The following is a 21,722-nucleotide window of genomic DNA, read 5'->3' as shown; positions in this document are numbered from 1 at the left end:
CAATGACTTCAAATCACAGTGAAAACCTTTACTACAAAATGCTTGCCTCGCGCACATGTGCACAGGTATTTGTGAAAATTTTCTATGTGTTTTGGCCTTTCAACCACACACAAATAGAGTTTTTAGAAAACTATTTATTGATTAATTGACTGAGTTTTGAGAACAACGCAGGGAAAATCTTAAAAAATACCCTTGTACGTGTGGACTCGGCATTAGTCTTGAGTTGTCAGGCTAAGCAGCGCAGACAATTGAAATTTAATGAAGAAATTGGTAAGGTGTGCTGAGGGCATTATTAAGCTCTGCTGGGTGCTGACTGATTGCCTGACTCGCAATTGTTATTAAACTAGAAAGAAGATTGAGTCATGAAGGAAACAAATCAGTGTGTGATTAACAAATGTAGACGTTGAGCCTTGGCCCTAATTAAATAGTCAACACATTGAGGAGCGCAGGCAGTCACGGAGCTGAAAATAACTGTTGTCCATTTGTTTCATTCAGTTTAATATCAGTATATTTTCATACTGGAGGTTTGGTTTGCAGATAGTTAAAACAGATGATCACAATGACAAGCAGCAATTAAAGGATCATTCAATAGTCTGTTGTCCAATAATGGACACGCACGTCGTATCATCACTATACAAATGAGTAAGATGTCTAATCTAAGCAGAGATCCAATGAAATCGCTGAAAAGGGAAATCGCAGGAAAGTAAATAACACTGATAATCCTGCTCTGTCATTTGTGTTTCGTGCTTGAGTTTGGTTCAAGTCACTTGGTCGTCCATCACGCTTCCTCATTAGGCTGGTAAATATGTGTGGGGGAGGACTTCTGTTTTTCCACAAAAGAGCATGGGCTGCATAGTGAGCTCTGGTTAGGCAGAAATGTCAGCACCTGACTCAGTAATCACTGAGTCATCAGCACTGATCAACAGTCAAATCAATCCCTTGCATGTGTATTAAGGTCAGTTTGTGCACTGAGATGCTAAAACCCCAACTTAATGCACCTTTAATAACAGTGCCCAGGGAGTCAGATGATAAATAAGTTACGCAACAGCACATAACCTTTTTTATGGTGACAAGCAGTCAGTGTTATGCTGCAGCATTATGAACTGTGGAGGACTGTTAAAGTTCAGCCGTGTCAGGGTGTTTTTCTCTCTGTAATTTGTATTTTATTGGTATTCTAGTGGCGGATGGTAGCCCTGCTGGGATCAGAAAAGGGATCAACAGATGATGGATGATGGAAATGATTTAAGGGGACTCATGGGTAGGCCAATGAAGGACAGAAGAACAGCAGCTCTCTTATTTATTCCACTCTTTGTGGGAAAAAGCCATAGAGCTCTCCTGGGAGGGAAGCACAAACATAACATGTTTACTGTTGCTAACAAGGACTAATGAGTTATAGTACAGATTTCTACTGCAAGCACTTCTAAATGAGACCAAAAGTTAGAATGCTGAGTTCTATGAGGCTGTGATGCTGTGTCTGAGGATAGTTTAATATAAACATTGACAACTTAAACAACTGAGCTGGATTGATTTGCTTATTCTGCTACAATCAGTCCCAGCACCAGTGGAAAGGACAACCAAAGTGTTGTATCAGAATGGCAAAGTATTAAATCTTGCAATTTGTGCTCAAGTCAGTTATTAGTGCAAAACAAAGCCAGTAACGTCATGGCGGTGCAGTTCAGGGGACATTACCTACTCAACTACATTTTTTTTGTCAAAATACCCAATATTTTTAGCCAACTAAAAGCTGGAAGATGATATGCCAGTATGACTATGGTACCACGCACTGGGGAAAGCGTCTCTTCCCTAAACTGGAAAACTCTCTAGGAGTACCCGTTTGGGTTTATCCACCCAGAGGTCATCTGGAAAATGGTGACCTAGGCCAAAGGAGTGGTGGTGGAGGAGGAGATAGGAGACGAGATGGTGGGAGAGATGGCATAGTGGTGGCTGCTGTGGTTACTGTTGGTGGTAAGTTGATGCTAGTACTCATTTCATTACTGGACTCTACAAACCTGCTAGCGGTAGCTGATTGTTGGAGTGTGGCTGCACCAGCTGGGTGACCACCAACATTAGGTCATATATATGACCAACATTAGGTCATATATATGACCTAATGTCATATATATGACCTAATGTTGGTAGTCACCCAGCTAGTGCAGCCACACTCCATATATATATATATATGTGTGTGTGTGTGTGTGTGTGTGTGTGTGTGTGTGTGTGTGTGTGTGTGTGTACACACACACATATATAATATATACACACATATACACACACACACACATATATATGTATTAGTGCTGTCAATCGATAAAAATATTTAATCGTGATTAATCTCATAAATGTGATGTGATAAATTAATCGTACATTTTTATCTATTCTAAATGTCCCATTAATAATCATTTTAATACTATTATCAACACGGAAAAGTGGATAGGCTTGCTTTGTGCAAATGTGTTTTTATTGAAAACAATGTGTAGTGTTACATTTCACGCTAACATTCTCATTTTGAGCAGTCATTCACATTTGAATGAATCAAATCTCGCACAATTTAACACTCAAACAGATGACAAAAAAATAAATACTTGGTTACAAAAAAAGCCCCTTCAACAACCCTTTCTAAGGGATCAAAACAGGGTGATACAAGATAAAGTTACAAAGTGCACATCATTGTAAACTAGGACTCAGCCTATAGTGCAGTTAAACCATGGCTTAAACTTTCCTTTCTTAAGTTTCCTTTGAACATAACAGCATCCATATGCCTCTGTCGAAAGCCATCCATTGTCACCTGGTTTTGACATGGAGGCGGCAGAGAATTCGCATTTGCCGTGTGTTTGGCCATCAAGTGGTATTTCAGACTGGATGTGCTACGGTGATAATTCATTTCACACCGACAATACACAGATAACTTTGGTCTTGTCAGTCGACCCATCTGGCAATTTTTTGAAACTAAACTTTGACGCCGTTAAAATTGATTTGCGTGAACACGTTAATAATGCAATATTTTTGACAGCACTAACACACACACACACACACACACATATATATATATATATATAAATTTGCGGGCCTGGCCTCTTGGGGCCCACCCATAATGCAGGGTCTGGCTCCAATCAGACACATCACATGTCCATAAAACACACTGAACATGCAGAGTGACTCTAATTTCCAGTGATTGACAGGTCATGCTGTCTGCTAATGAACTCCTAGGAGAAAGTTGAAAACACAACAGTATGTCGTACATATATATTTAAAACACAGTGAAAAAGTTTTCAGACCAATGAAGTAAAAGAAAAAGGAAGCCGGCAACCTGCTGAGAGTTAACGTGGAGAAATCACAGCATGCAGCTAAGAAGCCTCTTGCTGTTAATGCATCTCAGCTTTAAGGGTTTCAGAGCTCCGGGGAGAGCATGCAGACCTTTCACTGCAGGAGTAAATACATGGAGCATCGTCTTAGAGTGCACAGATATCTAAGGCAGCACTAAACAGCTTGTAGGTCTGACCAAAGCACATGGAGACAAATGGGCTGAAAGCAACATATTGATCGCACCAACCTGCTCCAATTGTTTCATTATTGCCATCAGAGTAATTTGAAAGGTGCTATAAATCACATTTTACTTTACACACAGTGCCTTCATATCAGCTTCTTCTGCTTTGATGAAAACCTGACTTGGCATCTTATTTTTTCCTCATTTTATTTTTTCATTTTATATTGTGGTTATGCTTTTTGGAAATCTTTACACAAAGTCTTGGAAGTGTCATCTGCCTTAAAGCAGAATTTTATTAGTTTACAGTGAGGATTGTAGTGCCTCAGAGTGGCCTCTAAAACCGCTTGTTCCCCTTTGATAAGAATGAAATCATGAGCTAATGAGACACTCAGTACTTCTCACAGCAGCGGTGTGTGTGTGTGTGGTCGGGCTGCCGCAGTCATCTCAGGAGTGAGATTAAGGACATTCCAAAGAAATCACCTCGGTAGCAGGACAATGGTATTATTAGATCATTATTATTAAAGCCTTTTCACAGCCATGTCTTATTCCAGAAGCTGTTTAAAAAGACAGGTATCATGTGTTTTTTAAGGCTTGTGGCGTCTTGACCCATTAGACCTTTGTTGGAGAGCTGCACCAAGGAAAACAGAGAACTTCTGAAGCAGTGGGTGTGTAAGACAAATGGCAGCTTCTCAAAGGGTGGAAGTTGGTTTCATTCTCTGCACACTGAATCATATTTGCATTTACATGTCGTCTGCATTCATTTGATACATGGCAAATCAGCCAGAAGGAAATCAAGCTGAAGAACTCATTGGACCAAGTAATGAGGGATTCTTATGCTGCTACAGTTGCACTGTTTTGGGAGTGACTGCCATCTCAAATTGTAAGAAATAGTAGTAAAAACGTCTACATAGCACACAAGATGGAACTACCATTTGCTCTGCGCCCAGAGACAGAGGCCTCGCAGCTCTCGGGCCCCAAATCAGATAAGTGTCACCGTGCATTGGGTTGAAAATCCATACTTATAGGAGTTATTTTAGTGACACTGGGCTCTTTGTTTCTCTGTAATAACTATGCAGCTTTGACAACAGGCCACTGTTTCAGCCAATATTAGCATGCAGATTCTCTGGTGTAGTGCTACACCATTTCTGCCAGTACAGTGTGTATATTGTTTCGGAGGCAGGAATGCACTGGATGTCCTCTGCTGTGGGAGCTGCTGGCTAACTGAAGGGATAGCTGTCAAAGTGGACGTTCGAGACGCAGTTATAAAGTCATCTCAGTGGAACTCGAACATGCCGAAACGTGCATTGGTTTTACACGGTGGCGCAGGGGCCAATTCTGTTGCAAAGGTCTTAAAATGTCCAGCAGCTTTTTGTGTGTTTCAGTGTCATTTTAAAGAGGCTTCTCCTGTGCGAACTCACTGTTAATTGTGTTACTGTAATAATCAAGAAACATTTTGCAAGCACTCTAATGCACTGTGCTCTCAATTATGGGAATTGTGAGAACACACTGTTGCAAGATTGTTATTATGCACCCAAGAAAGCAGCTGGTGGTGACACTGACCTCAGAGACAAAACAGTGCTCATGGATTCACTTCACACATTTCTCACATTTCTGTTTTTTCCTGTCGAGCAGGTAAGGTTCATTCAAGTTCAGCTGTGAAAGGTTCGCTCTGCTGGTCTCAGGAAGGGCACGGTCTCGTCAAAAAGGCCCTTTGTTGCTGTGGTTTGTTGTGTGCCATGCAGGCCCGAGCCCATAGATGACCCTTGTTGTTTCTGCGCAGGCCTGGGTGAGGCAGATGCGAACCAGAACAATGGCTGCATCTCGGAGAAGCCGGCGGTGACTGACTCCACGGGCGCTGAGGGCCCCCGCCAGCCCTGGCCCCCCGCCAGCACAGCTGACCCTGACGCCGCCACACCACGCCCCCACCTGGTCCGCCTCTTCTCCCGAGATGCCCCGGGCCGAGAGGACAACACCTTCAAAGACCGACCCTCTGAATCGGACGAGCTGCAGACCATCCAGGAGCACAGCGGAGCGGCGTCAGACTGCGGGTCGGAGAGCCCCGAACAGGACCTAGAATAGGCTAGCTTTTTTTTTTCCCTCCCTCCCTCTCTTTTCTCTTTTCCCTCCTCTGTCTTTCGGTCTCTCATTTAAGAGAGCGACAAGAACCCCACATTTGACAAACACGAACAAACTACCAACCACTACTACAACCATGGCATCTGCAAGCAGCTCTGCACAGGCCGCCTTCGGGCTGGGCCGCAGGAAGAAGAACCCCGGCCTCCTGGATCAGATTGGAAAGTTCTTTGGAGGGGACAAGAAGAGGAAGGGCAAGGTGAGAAAGAGGGAGAGTCGAGGTGAAAACTCGACCCTTCTCACGTATCTCAGTTCATTCTGCTGATTCACTCCCAGAAGCTTCTGATTTAACATCTTGTGAATTTGTTGCAACTTATTTGATTTTTGTTGGTTTTACTGTTGTTTTTGTGGCGAACCAAAGTCTGACATTGTCCTATGACTGACGTTAACCGGCTCATAGGTTACGGGTCATCGCTGGATAATGACTTTGGGTGGGGTTTGTTGTATTTTAAGTTTTATTTCAAAGAGGCTGTGATTTTAAATCATGTAAGGGAGTGTCTCTAGATTCCGTTTTTCTTTTTATTTGAAGGGTACTGACATTTAGTAGCATTTCTCTCCTCAGTAAAATTTAATATATCTGTTGTAGATGTGGATTTGCTGGAATTGTTCAGTCGTCGCTGCTGTTGTGCAGTTTGATCAGAACATTTGTCAAACTGGAGTTCAGAACAGCCGTGTTTCAGTCCAGGTACTTCCCTAAATGACGACGATGATGGTAATGATAATGTGAGAGATGGGGAGATTCGTGCCCGTTACCATTTAGATGTAATATTGGTACGTGATTTTGGATTTTGTAGAGGCATTTAGCATTCTGCAGAGAGTTCACACAGCTTCCTTGTGGAGAGTTAAGCCTCTTTGATTTCTGCGTCTCTGGGGTCATTTTGAAACATCTGTGATAAGTCAGCCACGAGGAGGTACTTCACTACTGTTCGCACAGCACAGCAGTCTGCTAAGTCACTTTCAAACTCAATGATGCTATGTTAAAAATGATCAAGGAGATATAAGATGTATGTTAACATGTAATTACATATTTTAGAGTTAGAGCATATTATCAGCCCTTGTTTGGGAATATATAGTCTGCATTCTATAAAGTTGGCTTATCTTATCTTGCAGACAAGTGATTATGAGGTCTTGGAGCCTGCATTGCTTTTAATTACTTGTACCCCTGTGTTGTCAGGGTACCGTCATTTTGACCATAGCATAAAGGGCCTGCTTAGACAGAAAAACACACACATTATGCTTGGCACTGCTGCCTCGGCTGTTGTGAACCAGACTGCAGCTCTGTTGGTTCCCGCCCCCCCCCTCGGTCTGTGGGCCACACGCTCAAGACGCCCTCTGGAGGTGGTGATGAAGTGGAGCTCACAGCAGCTCTGAGCATGCATTCAAATCGTGGTCGCCCTGACAACACTACTGCAACATGCTGCAGCTACATCCCAAAGCCTCGTGAAAGTGCTTTCAGAAGGAGGAAGTGGAACTGTTGCTGTATATGTTCCACCGAGAGTCATGCAGACTCATTTTGAAGGCTCTCTGAAAAAGTGGACTTCGCTGATATTGGTTCGAAAGGAGAGCTGTGGTGCAGTGATTAAATCCTATGGGCAACAAAAAAATAAATAAGTCTGGCTGTAAGCTTTTTTGTGCCCAGCTAACCCTGCAGAGCGCCAGTCAGAGTGTTTTGGCAGGGTAATTGCTAAGAAATCCCTCATGCAGCACTCAGCAGCATGAAAATATGCATTTCCCCCCACGCCTTATGTCAACTCTGAAAAGGTGTTCAGTGTCAGATTCAGGATAAAACGACTTTATACACACTGTACGCTATAAATCTTTGCTTTAGCCTGTTGTCAGCTATTGTTTCGCTTTTGTAAGATGTTGAAATGTTCAGGGAAAATGTCAACAGAACAAATTGTGAAGCTTTCATTCAACATTAGTGACTAATTTTCTGCAGCGTTTGTTTCATTTATTCTTTATGTCATAAAGTAAGTTGTCCATTGCTCTCTGTTTTAATGACAGGTTGCTAAAACAAAGTGATAGAAATATATATTTATATATTCACCAAGGGTTTGCCTTCAAACGATGAGCGTTCTCAAGTGAATGACGGACAGGTTCGCCCCACCTCCGTTGCCTCAAGCAAAAAAAAAAAAAATCAACCTGCACTAACTTTCTGCTGCAAACACATATTTTTCAGAGAGTTCATCATAAAATTTTTGCTTGATTTCTGATCTGCTCTGCCTGTCGATGTGCACGGATTCTCCACAGACGTTCTTTAATGCAGACTTTGACCTCTAGGCTGCAGTGTTAGAGGAGGAACGTGTTTCTGTTGAATCTTGATTATGCATGCTTGAGTAATTCTTAAGTTGTTTTAATATTTGGCAGGTGTGGAGTCATTAACAGCCTGATCCCCTGTGTTTTAATGTATTGTGTCGGATTTATTTGCATTATTGCCATTCCAAGCCTGAGCTCAGGCTTTTAGAAAGTGTTAAGAGATGTTTCAGAAGTTGTGAGACGATGCCAAAAACAACTAACTCCGGTCTCAGGACAAGAAACAACGGCAGGAAGTCTGCATGTGAATGCTAACAGGCTTTTGATCATTTCAAATTACCGGAATAATGATGTGTTAATTGGAGGGAAAATTACGTTTGCATGAGCTTTAGCTATTCACGCAGAAATGAAGAGAATATTTTGAAGTCTTAATTTGCATATTATTTTGCTGAGTGGCAGATAGAATCGGTGATATAATGCAACACAGGAGTAATTACTGTATGAATCAGGCTTCTGAGTCTAAACCAAAACTCTTGTGATACTGTACTCTAACCCCAGTGTCTTGGATGAAGAGGGGCTGTCAGCGGCCCCCTCACATCAGTTTGCTCACCTCAGGTTCACATGTCTTTGACCCAGTCGGAGAGTTTGTTTGAACCAGCAGCGGATCGGGGTTCATCCCTGATTTGTAACGCCTTCGACTTTGCAGTGGATACTTGTCAAGCGTTTGTATCTGTTGTGAAGTGCTGTGACCTGTTCCTAACCTGTTCCTGTTCTCAGCTTTTTGAATTATGGCTTGATTAAAACTCTTTAACAACACCCTCAGCGCTCTCTTTGTTTTGTTTTAATTCATGTTTGTGTCTCCCTTTTTTCGGTTTGCGTTGTGAAAAGTGGGAGAAATCGTTTTAACTGCTTTGCTAACAACCAGTAACAGCCAGCCACTCTGATTTGTCTTTACTCCAATTCTGAGGTGATATTTTCAGTTTGGCTCATTGGAGAAAAGTTCACTTTTGGCATTTATTCGCTGAGCTCAGGCTCGTCTGCTCTCTCAGACTTTAAAATTGTAGACAAATGAATATATTCTCGAGTCAACCAAACACACAAACACACTGCAGTTATCAGAGGAGTTTTAATGGAAAGCAGAGCTGCTGTTTACCTCCGCTCTGATAATAACGGGTGACTGGCTTGACTTGTTTATATGAGACGAAAGATGAAATGGTGAGAAGCAAAAATACAACACTTCTCAGCAAAACAGCAGAGCTTTGTGCTCAACACAAGCGGATTGTTCTTGCTTCCTGAAATTCATTCAATTAGACTCAGATCAGAGAGAGGTTTGAGTCACTTAAAGCCGGCCTGAAGACTTTTCATTCACATAAGCAGCAGTGTGTTCATGAGGATTACATCTCCAACAGCAGGAATCAGAGTTCAGCTCAGAAATCCAGCCGCTACATTTCACTTTCTATTCAATATGTAAAAATGTGTGTTTATATTCATCCTTTGGAGAGACAGACTGAGGAACAAGGACAGACCGGCGCTCTGGCTCAAGAAATAACTGCACAATGGAAACGAACCCTGCCTAGGACAGACGTGCATTTTAATTGAGTTTTGAGTACGAGCTGCAAATGATTGATGTTGTAGAAGTGACAGAAAGGCCTGCTTTATCTGTCACACATGGAAGAAGAGCGTAGGCTCGGAGCAACACAAACTAAAAGCACAAATACTGCTCAAGCATGTCATTTTTAGGATTAGGTGCTACACTGCAAATGCATTTGACCTAATAAAGCTTAATGGACTGCAAGAGCATTATTTGAGGAGGGGTGACTAAAGAGAAAGGTAAGGCCCTCTACACCATTATTAGATATATATTTTTTGGATCTTGGACATGCATACTGGAGGAACTGGACATCGAACCGCCGACTTTCTGATTAGCGGGTGAGCTGCTGCACTTCCTGAGCCACAGTCATCGAAAAGGTCATTCATGAACAAATAAAACCGGTTCGCCACGATATCTCAGAGACTTTATGGTGGTGTATCCAATTTGAACATTAACTTGTTAGACGTGTCGGCCAGACCAATTGACCCTGCTCTTCCTGTGTTCATGAATAAGAATTAACTAAGATTTATTGCTCTCTTTTTTTACTGTTTGAGGAAGGACTGATTGCGAAGAAATGAATGAATGAATATGTGAAAGGGTGCTGGCTCTCGCTCAGCGCTGCAGGGTAGATACCGTCTTTATAGAAAATGAGCTGCAGATATCTCAGCGCAGCTCGTTAAATGTTAAAAGCAAGTCTCAGAGATGTTCACTGTGAAGTGAGCGATGCTAGTTAGAAGGATTAAGTATTTTTTATGTGGATCCAGGATAATGGTGAAGAAACTGATTCTAAACTATGGATCCCCCAAGCCTCCTCCTCTGCAGGATGAATTATTGAGCATCATCGATAATGATGCAGGTTTGTGGCCAGTCTGTGACCTCTCACCTCAGAGGAGGCAGATCTCATTATTAACCTGCACTTTGTGATAAACTACATGCTGCGAATACTTTGTGCCTCAATCTGTGTTCTGAATCCTGATTTCTCACTTTCCTCCGTCATATCAGCCAACTCGTAATATGTGTGTTTGAATGAACCGCGCTCTGTCTGTCTGTGTATGTGTGTGTGTGTGTGTGTGTGTGTGTGTGTGTGTGTGTGTGTGTGTGTGTGTGAGTGACAGCAGAAATCAGCTTACTCTGATTTGTTGTTTCGTATTTAATAAATGAGATGAACAGTATAATAGTTTGGGAAATAGTCAAGAGGATGGAGCCAGGAGATGCTTAGCTTAGCTTTGCTTAGCATAAAGACTGGAAACAGAGAAACGGCTAACAAGTTTTGGCTGAATGAAAAAGGAATAGCTCAACAGTTATTGGATGGATTGGCGTGAAATTTTGTAAATTCATGTTCCCACACAGGATGAATCGAATCACTGACTTTTCACAATCAAATACCTGCAAAACTAATGACATGCTAATTAGAAAATGTTACCATTATACCTGCTAATGTTAGCGTCATCATTGTAAGCATGTTGCCATACAAGCATTAGCATTTAGCTCAAAGCACCACTGTGCATATGTAAGCCACAGCCCAAAGGAGAGACGCTAGCATGGTCGTAGACTCCTAGCCTTGTTTTACCTTAGCACAGGGCCAGGCTAGCTGTTTCCACCTGCTTCCAGTCTTTATTCAAAGCTAAGCTAACCTTTCTGTAGCTTCATATTTACTTCACAGTTATGAGAGACAGGTGTCACAATGCACAAACTGTTTGCATAGTGTGCAAGTGTGTGTGTGTGTGTGTGTGTGTGTGTGTGTGTGTGTGTGTGTGTGTGTGTGTGTGTGTGTTACAGGCATATGAAAATGAGTGCTTTGTGTCTCTCTCCACACACACCTGATCCCCTCGCTCTTCAGGCATCAAACTGGGATCAATGATTACGACCTCCTGAGTGGGAAAAGATGAGCAGCAGCGTCAACATTTATCCCCAAACAGCTTTTAATTTAGGAGAAACTAACAGCTCAGATGCAGAATGTCTCAGCATCACTGCAGAAGATTTGAAAGTTTGAAATGATCACTGACAGCAGCTAATGGAAACCTCATATTAAATATTTTTTTTAGCTTTAAAATGGAAGAATAAAGATAGAAAAGGTGTTTCAAAGGGGAGAGGAGAAGCACAGAAGAAACAGACGAGACTCACTTCAAAGGGACAACTGGCTGAAATTGAGAGCGTACCAGCAGAATCCATACGGTGTTATTTGATCTCCTATTTCCCCTCTCATCTCTTCCTCTTCCCTTCTCCTTTCCCCAAACAAAGCTGCGACGGCAGCCACCGAGGTTGCTCTATTTTCTCCCGTCCCTTTCATTTCTGCCACCATTTCCCATCATTTACATCACGACAGACACAGACGTGCACACACACAGAGAGACACACTCTAATACAAGAGAACATCATTACGGGGTCAGTGCTGAAGCACTGGGGCAGCTGCAGAGCTGCAATACACATAGTGACATCAGCAACAGAGAGGCTAGATTTACTCATATTCAGATAGCTGAAACAGTCATTTTCATAGAGGCTGTAAATTTGCTGGATACAGTTTATTTTTTTTTCCGAAACACAATTCCTTTTATGTAAGAGATAATTGTCCCTCTACATATCCATTTGGATGGATTGTGCTCGAGGTGGGGACCCTTTTTCTTTTGTATTTCCTACCCTGTACTGATATAATTGTTGGGTGGTCCATTTTCACAAAACCCATAAAAGACAGTAAAGGTGACGTGTAATTTGTCACAGCATGTCTATCATATTGCATAAATGGTGGCGGCAGTGAGAGTTTTACCCCCTTTTCGGTTGCTTGACGCTTCTCTGATGTGAGATAATGGATGTGAATCATCAACAGCGAGCCCTCCCCTTCCCCACATACATCCATTAACGGGGTCAGGGGAAGGATGAATGAGATAACATTCACTGGAAAGACTGAACATACTGAGTGAGTGGAAGTGAGGCTGTTCTCCCTCGTGGGCTGCAGGTTGTTGATGGTGTTCGATATTAGAAGAATTATTCTTTTCACCTTTAATGTGTCTGTGTTGTCTACGTGGGTTAACGCAGGGTTTGTTTGTTTTTTTAATGCAGCAGTGTTTTACTCAGGCTTAACATATTAAAGGCTCATGTCGGCATACTCTTTGTAAAGCCTGACTTTGAAGAACTTGGCTGCATTGATTTGTACTTTGAGTTGATAATTACACTTCTTTATTAAGATCAAGCCATTGACAAGAGAATACGGACATCTTCAACTGCTCATTTGTGCCATTTTAATCTGTTCTTAATGACTCGCAGCCAGTGGGATGAGGGTTAACGAGGTCGGAGTGGTCTGCGACGTGAGGCTGCTATTAATGTTCCTGATTGAATGAATACCTGCGAGCAGATGGAGCTTTTTCACTGAGAAGAGTGCAAAGAACTGATCATGAAAATATATTTGCATTCAGGCTTTCTGCATCCCCACAGCCTCTTCTGACTATGGTTTCCATTTTTCAGAGTAAAGAAGTTTCCGCTTTGTCACTCGAGGCCATAAATGTGGTGAAAACTGCCTGTTTTCACTGGAAAAACTAACACTAAAAACTTTTACTTAGTGCCTGAAAGCAACCCTATACATACACAGTATACACAGTAAATGTGTCCTTATAATTTAATTTACATGTACCTTATGAATTTAAAGTAAAAGATTTGCATATTGCAGCATTATGTGACTCAGGTATTAAATCACCATCTGTGCCAACATGGGCGTCCACATGCATTATATATAACCAGCACATTCATTCAAAATTCATTCAAAATTCAAATTAAGTTATTATTCAATTCCACTGAAAGTTGAATTGTTTTGTCATTTTGGTGTATTTGTTGGCATCGTTCAGAGGTAAGTAGGACATGTTACCCACATCTGTGTGCTGTCTGAAGCATTCATTCATGTATCCTAGAGGAGTTTTAAACAGTGTTACCTCCTTGGTTGCTTCAATGGACAAACTATTCATCTCACATTTATTATTAAAGATTTTTGAGACAGTTCCTGTAAAAACTGTATTTCAGCATCTGAAGAGTTGAAGGTCCAGTGATTTTTGCATACATTTATTTAACATGTAGGTCTTTTATACTTTCCTTTCCTTTCCTTTCCTTTCCTTTCCTTTCCTTTCCTTTCCTTTCCTTTCCTTTCCTTTCCTTTCCTTTCCTTTCCTCTTTTCCCTCCCAGGGATCTTTCCGAGGTGCTCTCTCTCCAGGCCCTCAGAAAGCCTCTGCCACTTCCCCACGTAAGCGTGGAGCAGAAAACGCTGTGGTCCATTTCTTCCGCACGATCGTGAGTAACAGAAATAACACACTACACCTCTGAAGTGTCTCGGGATGGGAGTCTGCGTCAGCAGTGTTCGCAGCATCCCCGTTTCTTCTGCTGTTTGTCTCTTTGCTCCTCTGTTCTCTTTTCTTGTCTCTCACAAACTCTATCAAATCTCTTTACTTTCTCTGATTAACTCCTCTTCAGGTGTCCCCCGCCCCTCCCAAGTCTAGGGTGAGTCTGCTTTATGTTGTTCCTTCTGAAGCTCAAATTTACACTCACACAGGAGACAAAAACAGTAGACCAATAAAATCTCTTTTTGTCCTAAAGTTGAGGCTTGAGCTGATCTTTTTAAGCTAATCAATACCATATTAGGTATCAGGCCTTTGATTTGAAACCCATTCACTGCAAATCTGCAAACATAAAATCTGCACAAAAACATCAATATTTGGATAAAGTGGGACAAATGGACAGAAACATACAAGTTTTTGAGCAGAGTACTTGAACGCAGTCAATCTGTGGTGGGCTGGTAGTGTTTTTTTTTTTTTTTCCATTCTTTCTATGCTGCATGTCTCTGGCTTGTTGCTGCTGAATGTCACTAAATTTGTGCTCTTCTCAATGTGAGCGTTGGCCTTGCTCCTCTCTTATTTCCCCCACATATCTGCTCCTTTCCCTCTGTTCCTCATCTGCTCCTGCCCCCCTGTGACCCTGTGACTTTCCCCCCTGGACGGACCCTCCTCTCCTTCCCATCTTGCCTTTGCGCTGAGTAAGACACACATTTCTATTTGTCCCCGCTTCCTTTTACCTCTTGTCCTTGTCTCTTTGTGTTTCTCTACACGTCCAGTGGAGAGGACTAGCAGCCAAGATAGGCCTGGTAGGTGGTTTTTAAAACTGCGAAAGCATCACAGGTATCATGCCTAATTAAACCGAGGGGGCCGCTGAGGACATCATCTAAAACCGCCTTCCAGAGCGAGGCGTGTGGCTGTATTTCCATTTAGTCTCCATCAACCACTTTAGCCGCCGTAATCTGTCCACACATCAGTGATAACGTCCTCATTTCCTTTCCGACTTAAGTCCATTCTCAAACAGCTTTGCAGCCTGACTTATCCATATCATGTGCGTATATTGTGCATCCATGATAACACAGGCATTATTCTGCTCGTCACTGTCCTTGTTTCATTTCAAAAAGTCCTCTGTGGCTGGCTCTGGTGAGGCTGCCTTCTGCTTCATTTGGCAACGTTATCAGCGTGCAATTTAAGGTCCTCACGCATGTGCACGAGTGTGTGTGTGTGTGTGTGTGTGTGTGTGTGTGTGTGTGTGTGTGTGTGTGTGTGTGTGTGTGTGTGTGTGTGGGTGCAGTTTCTGAATCATGAAGCAGCAGAAAGGTTTTTGGTTGTAAAAGACAAAATGAGTCAAAAGAGACCTGTCCTAAGGGACTGTATGAAAATGATTTGGGTGGAACAAGAGGTCAAAACAGGAGGAGGGTATGATTTTGGTTGAAAGCAGGACAGTCTGACTTTTTTAAGGAGAGCAGGCGATCTGCAGGAGAGCATCTTTTGCTTTTTTTCTTCTCCTGAATCTTAGATCTCTACATAAACACTTTCAACTAAGAGATCATTTCACTGTTGAGGCAAGACGTAGAACGCTATTATACTTTAAAAGTAAGCAAAAGCAGATAGTGCTGTGATCGTTTCCTGCAGTATTTGGGTGTAGAGCACACTGTTCCATCACTCCACACACCCTGAAGATCTTATGTTGGCTCTTATATTCTCTTCTCTCCTTACTCTCTGAAATTTTCATACCCTCCGCTGAATTGAAAATGAATCTGGGGCTCTGTGTAGAAAGGTCAGCCGATCCCCTGACACATACCTCTGAGACTCTTTTAACACACTGACTCCTTTCCTCCCTCTGCCAGGGCGACCAGAAGTCACACTCCGCCAAAGCTAAGAAGGCCAGTGCAGGGGACGGCAAAGGCACCCTGACTAGGATCTTCAAAATGGTAAGAAAACTTCCTGCCGAACACTTTCCCAGTTATTTCCCTGCGGCTTCACTCCACTTTATCTTTCCTGGAAGTGAAATCCTATAGAAAATGAAATATATCCCTAATCACTGTCTTGCCCCTGTTTTTGTTTTTTTCTGCCTCAGTGATGATATCTGCAGCAGAGTGAGTAACTGATACGTGGTGGAGGGATACTTGAGTTTAACTCGCTCCACATTTGTTTGATATGCTTAGAGGACATCCTAATCTCATTACTACTGCAGCAGCAGAATACTAAGAGGCTTTTAAAGACAAGATTGATCATTGTGCATACTACGTGCTTTATGCCAGTGCTGAAGATGGTAGATCCAGCTCGAAAGGGTCCAGCGGGGCTTTAGCTAACACACAGTACCTGCTCTCCAGGGAAGGAGTGGTTGCTTTTGCTCAATAATATAACAATATTATTATGCAATATTATCAGTCACTTGCCAAGCATGTCGAGCTCCTGCACGTCCTCTGGAGGACTCACTGTGCAAAAATAATGATCATGATCAATAATGATCATGATCATTAGGCACAGTGTACAGTATCTGCAAAAGCTATTATTGCCTGGCCAGTAATGTTGAACTGAAACTCTGAATGTTTAGAACTTACTACATATATCCGGAATAGGGATGATGCAAAGCTAATATTCATTATAAACTGGTTGTGTCACTAGCATATAGCATATGACGACAACTGAAAATCCATCAAGACTGACATGTTTCAAGTGCTTCATTAGTGGATCACTTATTTATCAATATGAATAATTAATATATGAATAAAAGGTAGCGTTATTGTTGCTTACTAGAATTAATAGTGTGTAGTAAAAGATTTACTACATGATTGTACACACAAAAATACAAATCATTTGCAAGCAGGTGTAAAGATGTTTTTATTCCCTGTTATTGATTTATAAATGACCTATTATATGATTTTTAAATGTGCTATAATCAATAGTGTTATTGATACAAAAGGGGTCACGTTTTAGCATCTTTCAGCTCGTTGTTTTGGTCTTCTGGCCCACATAGGTTCAGTCACACTGATCGGATCAGTATTGTTCGCAGCAGGCCGAGGTCTGATAAACCCATTTGCGACCTGCCCAGCGTCAAATGACAGACAGATTCAGTGAATAGCTGATGACATACTGAAACATTTAGCTGCTAAAGACATAGATAGATGGTGGAGACCAAAACAGAGTGAAAAGAATAAATGTTACACTTCATCAAGTGTTAAGAGACAAGACTTCAAACTAACTGTAGTATTTCTCCAGTAGGCAATGATATACAGCACTAATATGTTGGTGATGTGTTTAAAAGCATGTATCAACCATTAACATACAGCCAGGTTTAAAACTTTTTCTGAATGTGCTTGAAACTGCTGAAGACATACCAGCATACAATCATAGCTGTTCAAATGTGCATGTAGCAATAGCATGTATTAACTGTTTACAGGCTGCTTATGAATTCTCTATATGGGGTAAAGTAAAATGTTTTCCTGTTTCTTTTATTTAAGCTTGTCTGAATTGAAGGAGTTAGCAGTTTTTGGCTACATGCTAACATCACAGGCACCAGTAACGCTGGCTTGTACTCTATCTGTTAGCTAGCTGTTAGCAAAACCTGGGTAAAAACTGGGACTGCTGTGAGCAAGTCAAAGTGTAATCACAAAGCTAGATGGTGAAATAATGGCTTACTGTGTGTGTGAGAGACCTTTGAATCATTGGGGTTTTGGTCAAAAATGAATTCAATGACAGACTTTTTCTCGCAGTGGCTCTAACAGGCTGAAGCTGCAGGGGAAATTGTCCGTTTTGTTGACTAAGAGCTTCCAAACATGAAATGTCAAAAGCACTGAGAGCACAGATGGAAGCTCTGACCCTGTGCTCCCGGTGTGACTGAGTGAATTCAATCCAGTACCGAGTAACATTCACCCAACTTTTCAGCTTCCCCATATTCATCCGCGCTTACATCCGACTGCTGCATTCAACGCTTGACTTTCCAGTTTCCAGGGAAGCTTCTTATTAGTTGATTTCTTTTCATTTGTCATGAAGAGGAGTGGCAACTTTCACGCTCTGCCAGTTTGTAATTAGACAGCCTTTCTCACTTTACCTTAGAGTAGTTGGTGTAGCAATTACAGAGGGTGGAGAGAAACCCAAATTTCCCCAGGGCTGCGTCCTCATCTGCAGTGGCTAAATTGTTGCCACTAAGCTACAAGAAACAGCTCTGGAGATGACAAACTTCCGCCATGCTCGTTCCACATCTTCGCGATGTGGCTGATTAGTGTTGACTCGGCGCCATCGCTCTCTCACTTCCCTTTCTTCCACGCATAAACGGCCTCCACAGTCTCAAGCAGGAAAGAGAATAAAGCCACGTTAACTTTTAATTAACGTTTCTGCTTTCTTATTCAGATTTAAATTTCAGCACCGTCGCTGAATATTGAGTTTTTCCCATTTCATGACAGATAATGAATTTCAATTGAAATAGCTGTAAGAATAGATTAGAACAAAGGCCTCAGTTCCCAGCTGTGGTTTCATGAGGAGTAAAAAGCTTCTCACAATATGGATTATCTTCTTGAGCAATCCATAAAGATTTGCCTCATTTGTATAATCTTCCTGCCTTTTCAGAATCCTCTGCTCATCCCACTTTTTGATGTGAGTGTGATGGAAAAGGTCCACTGTAGTCTCAGAGACAGCTTTGTGATAAACACAGGATGTGTCATTGGAAACTTTGGGGGGAAAACACAAATGGAAAAGTTCGGGCTTTTGCTTCTGAGAGGAAGAAATGCCTGAAAACCACAAAGGAAACACATTTGCAGGATCTGTGAAGCAATATGTAATGACCTGTGATCCGTGGTTAAGATGCAACCCATTTCCTATCACAAACAAACAAAGTAATGACGTCCTGTGTGCGACATCGACCTGTGTGGAAGCACGTTTCCAGGAAAGCATGAGGGTGATAAAAAATTAAAAAAAAAAAAGCTCATGGTGTGTCAAAATTAAAATACTTTGGCTTAAGTCTGACTTAGTATCATATGAGTTTTACTTAAATTGTCCAAACTTTTTACCTGATAATTTTGGGTTTCTCATATTTTCAACTGAGAAAGTCCATATTATCACTCACTGTCTCATAATTCTGAATTAGCATCACATTATTTTGACTTACTATGAGTATTTTGTGTCTTTGTCATTCCTGAGATTTTAATTTATTTCTTTTTGTGTGTGTGTGTGTGTGTGTGTGTGTGTGTGTGTGTGTGTGTTTTCTATTGGCTTCCATAACTGTGCATCATTGCAGGCCTGAAAAAATTGCCCACAAACACACTAACCTGCTTGTTTCTCACATTAAAGGACTACTCTGGTGTTCCAAACGTTGAGCCCTGGTCTGGAACCATCAGGAACTTCTTGCGTGATCAAAGACTGATGAAATATGTTCTCTGTGCTTCCCAAAAACCTTTAAGAGTTGCATTTTTAACACAGTACAAGACAAGTAAGCCAGACAGCTAATGTGTCTAAATTGTTGATGAGTCATAATGGCCGCCATCAATGGTGAAGACAAAAATGTAGCCGTGAGAAGTTATTGCCAACAATTAGCTTTCACTTAACGCGCCTCCTGCTTAAGTGTTGTCAGGGCCCTCAGAGCAAGCTGTCTGCTGAGGTGAATGCTCTCGCTGAGTGAAGCGACCGGTGGGCCGGACTCCAAAACCATCAGAGTCGTCCTTTAGTGCTGAACCAGACCCGACGCTCTGCCACCCCTGCGTATTCATCCGGTATGTCTTGTCTGTTTTGCAGGGAAGCAGGAGTGCTTCTCCAGCTAAACGCTGAGGTCCCTTCCGACGACCCCATCCAACAGCACGAGGGCGGATGTTCAAGAACGCGGGACTAATGTGGGGAAAAAGAGGAAGAAAATGAGGAAATCTTGTCGCCCCATAAACTCACCTTCCCCTCCACCTCTGATAACACTCTAACGTACGCTAAATCCCTCATCCCCCTTATTACCCTCCCCACCCCTTTGGCTGGTAGATAGCGACACAATCTGTTGCCCCCCCCCCCCCGCCCCTCCCTGCATGCTTCGTGCTGAGTCTGTGCAGTCATTATCACTGGTGTGAACTGTTGCTGAAGTTGGTCCTGAAGCCGCTCACATGTGCAGCCTGAATGACCCCTGACCCCCCCGCCATGGCTCTCTACACTCCTGCCTGAGTTTCTCTGGTCTTCGACGGTTTCTCTAACAAAAAGGGCGGCTAAACCGAAGCAGACCCGGAGCAGTTGAAGGTTACGGCCGGTGCAAGTCCGACTGACTTGACCGTCACTGCCGCTTGCTGACTGGAGGAAAAGGCCGGGTTGCTTCTGTTTTAGAAAGAGCGGTTTTCTGTCTCGTCACACTGTCTTCGTCGGCCCCTCAAACCTTTTCTGTGTGCTCAAACACAACTCTGTTTGAGCTCTGTTCGTGATAGACTTAACAGATTTGACATGATCGTGAGAGCCATTTGGTCCCAGCGTGTTTTCAGTCAACCCCTGTGTCTCAGCTGTAGTTAAGTGTCCCGTCCTGAATGTGATGTTGCTCTATGTTTGTCGTTCGGGCCTAAGGCTGGCTGTGAATTTTGCCGTACAAAAGTTAATTTCTAAACCTTCTAAATCAATTTTATGCAATAGCCATTGAAAAATAAAATCAATAAATTAGCCACTTCTAATCTTTCATTCCTTTTTCAGTCTATGAGGATATGGCATTCACTAATGTTCCTCTCCACATATAAAGCTAAATTATTTGCTCTGTTTTCCACCTTTACAAACTGTCAGACTCTGGATCTGCAGTGTGGTTCAGACCTCGCCTCCTTGCTTTAGTGCAGTCTAGGCCTCTTCCTCCTTCGTCTTCACTGTTTCTCTCTCAAGCACGGCTCGCATTCACGAAACCCCTCGCTCAACAAGTGCCTCCCCTCCTCACTACAGAACCAATGTGCTGCCTTTCCTTCTTGTGGATGACTTAAAAACACAAACACAATTTCAAAAAGGTGCTCTGTGACTAACTCTGTGCAAGTTTTCTGGGTCAGTGGAGGAAAAGCTCAGCACTACCACTTGTGCTGTTCAGAACACCCACCTTCCAAACGCGTCAAAAACAAAAAAAATAGCAGGTGTGTGTGTGATCTGTAGCGGTCATCTCTCCCACTGTCTGTGCATGCTTGAGCCTCATGAATGCCGTGTGGTGTTTCTCTGGATGGATCCTGTGGATGAATGTAAAGATCCTCTTCATTATTGTATGTGTAATAAAACATGACCAGCCCCTTAACTGAGAATAAAAAAATAAAAATGACAAAACCACCTCTACTCTCTGCCTCCTGTGTGTTTTGTGGAGAGCGGCACATAGCTGCTTTCATGAAGCCAGAGCTCATGACTCATTTGGTGATCATTGTTCTTGCCGAGCTTTCCGAGCCACTCGTGTCTGGAGCCGAGAGAGCACGATTAACGTTCAAGTGCAATCACACAGACAATATGCATTTTCATGAAGTGATAGAAGCAGAAAGGCTGGTTGTGGCGCTGGAAATATGAATGAAAGACAGAGTTTTAACTCAGAGAAAACATTGGAAATGATTTCCTTACTTACACAACATCAGAGGCGATGGTGAAACTGTGTGAAATCTACTTTGAACCTGGACTCAAGTACACCAACATGTCTTTGCTAAATCAGCACAGTGAGGCAAATTTAAAGAATGATTAGATAGATTCTTTGGGTAACCAAATTTTGGAAATATGCTTATTTGCTTTCTAGTCAAGAGTGAGATGCTTTTGATGTCGTTCTTGGGTCTGTCCATTCTGTACATAGTGACAGCCAGGGGAATCAGGCCATTAGCTTAGCTTAGCTTTCCATAGTGACTAGAAGCAGAGGGGGAAAGCTAGCCTGACTCATCCACCTACCACACACACTTTGAACATCACTGACACGTTTTGTTGGTTTAATCCGGGCACAAACTGAAGTGTCTGCAGGCATTCAGGCTAAAAACAGGCCCACCAGCA

General features: G+C 42.4%; 2 protein-coding genes across 7 annotated transcripts in view; both read left to right on the top strand.

The window, feature by feature from the left end:
* Positions 1-5,563, top strand: part of LOC139334321 (myelin basic protein-like) — a 39,627-nt gene extending 34,064 nt beyond the window's left edge. The window contains exon 4 of the mRNA XM_070967134.1: positions 5,265-5,563. Within this exon, the coding sequence (XP_070823235.1) occupies positions 5,265-5,563 (299 nt within the window). The remainder of the gene's footprint in view (positions 1-5,264) is intronic.
* A 118-nt stretch (positions 5,564-5,681) lies between these two features.
* On the top strand, positions 5,682-21,035 carry LOC139334319 (myelin basic protein-like). Of its 6 annotated transcripts, XM_070967131.1 has the most exons (7): positions 5,682-5,816; positions 13,630-13,734; positions 13,915-13,941; positions 14,552-14,581; positions 15,623-15,706; positions 15,853-15,871; positions 19,506-21,035. In XM_070967131.1, exons 1-6 carry the CDS (start codon positions 5,697-5,699, stop codon positions 15,853-15,855), a joined length of 369 nt encoding a protein of 122 aa, XP_070823232.1. In that variant the 5' UTR covers positions 5,682-5,696; the 3' UTR covers positions 15,856-15,871; positions 19,506-21,035. The 6 variants fall into 6 exon arrangements, with proteins under 6 accessions (XP_070823232.1, XP_070823234.1, XP_070823231.1 ...); XM_070967133.1 differs by lacking the exon at positions 14,552-14,581; XM_070967130.1 differs by lacking the exon at positions 15,853-15,871.
* Positions 21,036-21,722: the final 687 nt, after the last annotated feature.

The sequence above is a fragment of the Chaetodon trifascialis genome, chromosome 7 (assembly GCF_039877785.1).
Source record: "Chaetodon trifascialis isolate fChaTrf1 chromosome 7, fChaTrf1.hap1, whole genome shotgun sequence".
NCBI classification, from domain to species: Eukaryota; Metazoa; Chordata; class Actinopteri; order Chaetodontiformes; family Chaetodontidae; genus Chaetodon; species Chaetodon trifascialis.
This window is presented reverse-complemented; position numbering and strand designations above follow the sequence as displayed.

Excerpts from the sequence above, each read along its gene's own strand:
- LOC139334319 (XM_070967128.1), top strand. The coding sequence starts at position 5,697 with ATGGCATCTGCAAGCAGCTCTGCACAGGCCGCCTTCGGGCTGGGCCGC. Across the intron at positions 13,735-13,914 it reads TCCATTTCTTCCGCACGATC|GTGTCCCCCGCCCCTCCCAA; the intron begins GTGAGTAACAGA and ends ACTCCTCTTCAG. Across the intron at positions 13,942-14,551 it reads CCGCCCCTCCCAAGTCTAGG|TGGAGAGGACTAGCAGCCAA; the intron begins GTGAGTCTGCTT and ends CTACACGTCCAG.